General features: G+C 40.7%; 1 protein-coding gene and 1 pseudogene across 2 annotated transcripts; both read left to right on the top strand.

The window, feature by feature from the left end:
- Nucleotides 1-637: 637 nt before the first annotated feature.
- On the top strand, nt 638-2,668 carry LOC101300310 (translation initiation factor eIF-2B subunit epsilon-like). The gene has a single exon (XM_004310158.1). The coding sequence runs from the start codon at nt 638-640 to the stop codon at nt 2,666-2,668; it is 2,031 nt and encodes a 676-aa protein (XP_004310206.1).
- Nucleotides 2,669-3,460: 792 nt separating this feature from the next.
- Nucleotides 3,461-5,248, top strand: LOC101302899 (annotated as a pseudogene). The gene is made up of 2 exons (XR_185519.1): nt 3,461-4,417; nt 4,602-5,248. The product of XR_185519.1 is annotated as a geraniol 8-hydroxylase-like (transcript).
- The last annotated feature ends 949 nt before the right edge of the window (nt 5,249-6,197 follow it).

Raw genomic sequence — 6,197 nt, 5'->3', positions numbered from 1 at the left:
TGTTTTCATTTCCTTTCATATAAGTTTATGTCACCATATATTTGACTGATGCCAAAAACATCAACACAGATCTTGGAGTGACACTGCTCTAATTAGCCATTATGCTCTAGGTAAATTGAAATACAAACTCCCCCTCGTGATCTTCCTTATATGAATCAGTTCGATCATGCCATTTTACTTTTTCTTTTTTTTTCTTTTTTCCTGAAAGGACCTACTGTTAAAGGTCACCAGTTGTATTATATATCTATAGCTAGTGAATTATACTCATCCTGTCTCATCTATCCCCCTGCCACTCTAATTGCTGAGACAACATGGAGAAATTGCCTAATTAGATTAGGAGACACAAACTTACTAGATTTGAATTAGGAACATAAATTTCCATATCTATAGTTCCTATCTTAACCTGGTATATATATTATTTTCCAGTGAAAAGGAAATTCCTATTCCCATTCCCATTCCCATTCCTATTCCAAATTGGGCAGAGGACAGTATTCCTATCCTTAAAGCAGCCAGGAATGCATGACATACCCGGGTTCTATAAAAGGCAGAGGTTGCGATCACAAGCTAGTTCATTGATCGATTTCTCCTAAATGATTTTACTTCATTCATACTTTCATACAAAGATCGAGGAGAAGCAATGGGTGCAAAGAAGAAGGGTACCTCGAGCCGTTCTGAGGACTCCGAAGAATTAGGGCATGTTCCCCTGCAGGCCGTCCTCTTAGCCGATAGTTTCACCAACAAATTCGACCCCATCACCCTTGAACGTCCCAAAGTGCTATTTCCATTAGTAAATGTGCCCATGATTTGCTACACCTTGGCTTGGCTCAAGTCTACTGGCGTCAAGGAGGTCTTTGTTTTGTGCTGCTTTCACTCCAAGCAAGTGATCAGTTATCTGGAGAACCACCCTGAAGTCTCTCAACCAAGCTCCTTCACCGTCACCACAATTGAGTCACGATCTTGTGCTAGTGCTGGAGATGCCCTGCGTTTGATATATGAGCGCGATGTGATCCATGGGGATTTTGTCCTCATAAGTGGGGATACTGTAACTGACATGTCCCTTACTCAAGTGCTGCAAGACCATAAAGAGAGAAGAAAGAAGGATAAGAATGCTGTTATGACAATTGTTGTCAAACCTTCTCAAATCATGACACACCAATCTCGATTACTCGGCAATGGTGAGCTGTTTATGGCAATAGATCCTAGCACAAAGCAGCTCTTGTGTTACGAGGATAAGGCAGACCATGCAAAGGAATCTATATTTTGTCTTGATAAGACAATGCTTGCTGGTAAATCTGCGATTTCGCTTCATTATGACAGAGAGGATTGCTACATTGATATCTGCTCTCCTGAAGTCCTTAGCCTTCTCGCAGACAATTTCGATTACCAAGATCTTCGTCGTGATTTATTGGGTGGATTGCTTGAAGATGACGTTTTGGGATACAAGATATTCACACATGAAATTGACTCGAGTAGTTATGCTGCTAAGGTTGACAATTTCCGAAGCTATGATACAATTAGCAAGGACATAATTCAGAGAGGGACTTACCCATCCTCGACACCAGCGGTTCAGGTTAAAGAAATCGGACGTGGCACCAAGATTGGGGACAATACCGAAATTATAAGTTCTGTTATTGGGAGAGGGTGTTCTATTGGGTCAAATGTTTCCATAGAAGGTTGTTATATATGGGACAATGCCACCATTGAAGATGGATGCAAACTAAAACATGTTGTAGTTTGTGATGGAGTGGTCATCAAGTCCGGGGCAGTTTTGGAACCTGGAGTAGTTTTGTCTTTCCAGGTTGTTCTAGGAGAACAATGCACTGTTCCTTCATATTTAAAGGTATCATTACTTCAGCAACCAACTGAGCAAGATAGTGATGATGAGGAGCTGGAGTATGTCGCCGATAATAGCAATGCAGAAATCTCACCCCCTATTGATTGCGATGTAAATAAACCAAATGAGCTCGGTACTAATGGGGCTGGTTGTGTTTGGTCAGTTTGTGATGAAGATTGGAGAAACTCAATTGCTCCTATTCCTGCAGAGAAACTTGCTGAGGCGATACGTGCCGCTGAGGAGGAGGATCAGGAGTACTTTGCACAAGATGGCAGCAGTCTTGCAGAGCTGGAACTTGAATCTAGTGATTCTGAAGACAACTGTAATGAAGACTATTCTGACTTTGAGAATGAGGTTGAAGCAACCTTCCTAACAGCTGTGCATGAAAATAAAACACTAGATCATGTGGTGTTGGAAGTGAACGCGCTGCGATTGTCATTCAACAAGCAAACTGCAGATTGTGCTGGAGCTATATTTTACTCCGTAATGAAACTGACATTGGAAGCTCCACATGAATCGGCAAGCGAATTGGTGCGAGCTGCTGCCATGGTAATTTCAGAATGGAAACACCTGCTCAAGTATTACCTATCAGACATAGATGAGGAGATAGAAGTGATAATGAAGTTTGAAGAAATGTGTTCGGAGTCTACCAAGGAATTTGCCTCTGTGTTCGATAAGATATTGGATCAACTCTATGATCAAGAAGTTATCCAAGAAGAAGCCATTCTCAGGTGGGTCGAAGAAAAGACAAATGCAGATGAATCAGATAAAGTTTTCGTCAGGCAGGCCGAAAATTTTGTCCGATGGTTGAGGGAGGCAGAAGAAGAGGAGTAGTAGGCAGAAACTCTGGGATTATGTTTTCTTTTAGAAATTTTGTAGAAATTTAGTCTTTTACATCTTCTTTGTTCTCTTTCTCTACTTGCATATTATGAACTTCTTGGATATTTTCTTATACCAAATGCATTTGACTACTAATTCTTACCCATATATACGGTTACACAAAGAAAATGGACGTCTCCGTCAGTCAAAAAGCACCACAAGCCAACTAAAAACAGAGCTTTAGTATTTGCCAAATGAGAGACAGAGCAAAAATCTAAGAAAAATGTTATTCTTTGAAGAGAAAATTTTGTAGCTCTTTGGAAAATCTTGTTAGTTTCCCCTTAATTTGTTGTATTAGTATTTCGTACGACTTTTTTGTCCATCTTTGTTTTCTTTCATTATCATCTGGATCTTGAACAAAATTTTCGAAAACAGAATTGATGAAAGTTGACAAAAGCCATGTGTAACTGAAGCACATTATTTTATGGGCCCAATTTAATAAAGGGTGAATATCTTACCCCCACAGATTTGGAACCCCACTGCCCCCCTAAGAAAGACATGTGTAACTGAAGCACATTATCTTCGTCCTTCTCATTCTGCTGGCAAGCAAGATATTTTATCAAATTGCTGCACTAGAGCCTTCCCCAATCTCAGCACGTCTCTGTTTTTTCATTCATTTTTGGCTGCAACTACAACAGAGACAGTTAGAGAGCCCTGATCCACATATTCAAACTCAGGGCAACATCTAAAAGATTGTATAGTACAGCAAGCTAGAATATTTATATGCCCACACAGGGCAACATCTACAAGATTGATTCTTGTACTTGTCTCAACTCAGCCTCTCTGTTAAACCAGTTTCAATCTTCAAGTGGGAGATGGATTTTTTCTTGAGCTTCATACTCTTGTCACTGTGCTTTGCTGCCTCCTGGTTCTTGATCCAAGCCCTCTATGGAAGAACCAGACTTAGGCTTCCTCCAGGGCCAAAGCCATTTCCACTTGTTGGGAATCTGTTTGAGCTTGGAGAGAAACCTCATGTCTCTCTGACTAAGCTTTCACAACGCTACGGCCCCTTAATCAGTTTGCAACTCGGGCAAGTCACTACTGTTGTAGCTTCTTCATCAGCCATGGCCAAAGAAATCCTCCGAAACCATGATCAATTCTTCTGCAACAGAACAGTCCCAGATGCACTACTAGCCTTTGCAGACTACAGCTTGCCTTGGCTTCCTGTATCACCGAGGTGGAGAAACCTTCGCAAACTATGTAACTCGCAATTGTTTGCCACCAAAGTTCTTGATGCCAACCAAGACAGTCGGCGATTCAAATTGCAAGAGCTCATTGCTAGTGTCAATGACTGCATGGTAAAGGGTGTGGCAGTAGATATTGGAGAGGCTGCTTTCAAAACCACGCTCAATCTGCTATCAAGGACTTGTTTCTCTATGGATTTAGCTGACACTGGCTCGGGGAGTAATGAAACGGCTAGAGAGTTCAAGGAGATTGTTTGGGGTCTAATGGAAGAGGCTGGGAAGCCGAATTTTAGGGGACTTTTTTCCTGTGCTTAGGAAGATTGACCCCAGGCATACGTCGTCGCTTTCACAGTTACTACATCAAGATGTTAGGCTTCATCGGATCTATGATCAATCAAAGGACGGACTCCAGAAAAGGGAATGATTATGTCACACATAATGATATGTTGGATACCATTATGAACATCAGTCAAGAGAATAATGAGGAGGATATGAAAGACCTCCAAGTTGTTGAACACTTGTTTCTGGTTAGTTTATACTGTTTTCCCATGTTCTTGGTTGCTTAACTCAATAATGCTATGCTTACTAAATCTTTTGTTCAGTAATCACTAATCAGTACATGATGATTATACGTTAATATGATTCATTTAATTTTGCATGGTGTCTAAATGATTAGTATGAACTATGAACTATTGTGTATGCAGGCTCTATTTGACTGCGGGCACAGATACAACTTCAGCCACATTGGAATGGGCAATGGCTGAGCTACTAAACAACCCAAAATGTCTTTCTAAAGCTCAAGAAGAGATGGATCAAGCAATTGGAAAAGGAAAACCAATCGAGGAATCTGACATTGCTAGACTGCCTTACTTACAAGCAATAATCAAGGAGACCTTCCGCTTGCACCCAGCGGTTCCATTGCTACTGCCACGAAAAGCTGAAACAGATGTAGAAATCGGGGGCTACATTGTTCCGAAGGGTGCACAAGTTCTAGTCAATGTTTGGGCCATAGGCAGAGACCCCAGCATTTGGGACAATCCAAACTCTTTTATGCCAGAGAGGTTCTTGGGATTAGACAACCAAATTGATGTTATGGGAAAAAACTTTGAGCTTATTCCATTTGGGGGTGGGAGGAGAATCTGTCCAGGTTTGCCATTGGCAATGAGAATGTTGCACTTGATGCTGGGTTCACTCATCAACTGCTTTGATTGGAAGCTTGAAGATGGAGTTCTACCTGAGACTATGAACATGGAAGACAAGTTTGGCCTCACTTTACAAATGGCTAAGCCTCTCATAGCTCAACCTCTCACAGCTTCTCATAGCTGTGTTCATCCATCCTAAGTTATGGCATATAAGGGAGACATATGGTTATGCTTGACGCATTATTTCCTTACAAGAGTGGCCATGCCAATTTGACATTGACCATCAAACGTAATTTGTTTGGGGAAAATAAACTGCTTATCCCTCTGGAGGACAATACCTCCATCCAAATAAGAGGAAACAGATACTAGCCTGTTTTGGGTTACAGCTCTTGGTCTATCTTTATTTACTTTTCGCAATGCTTAAGAGGTTTTTGTAGTTGTTTCATAGATGTGAGCTTTTGCAATACTTGCTTACATAGTTACACTACTTACAGTCTTACACTCATAATCAGAATGAATGGTTGACAGTTAATTCATGGCCTCCTTTCACCAAGTTGAAGAAAACATATGCAGCACAAGAGCGTATGTATATGCATGCTTTCATATATTAAACCATACCTGCATCTGAAGCTTGAAACGACTTGATGAATCATGGGCGAGTTCCCAACACTCAAGAATTCAAATCCATCCACGAAGACTCGACCAAATGCACGGCACAATATTTACCACAGAATGTGCCACAAATTAACCAACTAGAATCCAAAGAGTCTTTGACATTTTCACCAGGTGCGATTTTATGAACTCGCCCGACGGAGGCGGCCAGTGCCGATTTGGGTTGGATTTGAAAGTAGGTTTCATATGAACTAGTAGAAACTACATGTTATGTTTGGGTTCCACTTGTGTGTCTTAAGGTATGGATACCCAACAAGTTTTGACTTGCTATAACAGGTTAAAGCAAACTAACATCATTAACTCTCCGTTAAGTCTCTCTATATCTACAGTTTTCATTAGAAATATCTACCTTTCAGATGAGCAAAATCACACAAAAATAGACTTTCTAGAAATCAAAATGATTCTTCAGACTGTCTACAACTATCATAAGAAACATATACTACTATCATGAAAAATATCACAGAAAATGTTGCAAGTCGAAAAGCA

Source organism: Fragaria vesca, unplaced genomic scaffold, assembly GCF_000184155.1.
Source record: "Fragaria vesca subsp. vesca unplaced genomic scaffold, FraVesHawaii_1.0 scf0513160_u, whole genome shotgun sequence".
Lineage (NCBI taxonomy): Eukaryota > Viridiplantae > Streptophyta > Magnoliopsida > Rosales > Rosaceae > Fragaria > Fragaria vesca.
Note: the sequence above shows the minus strand (reverse complement) of the source record. Positions and strands in the feature narration are given on the sequence as shown.

Bases quoted from the DNA above. Each gene is read 5' to 3' on its own strand.
- LOC101300310 (XM_004310158.1), top strand. From the start codon at position 638: ATGGGTGCAAAGAAGAAGGGTACCTCGAGCCGTTCTGAGGACTCCGAA.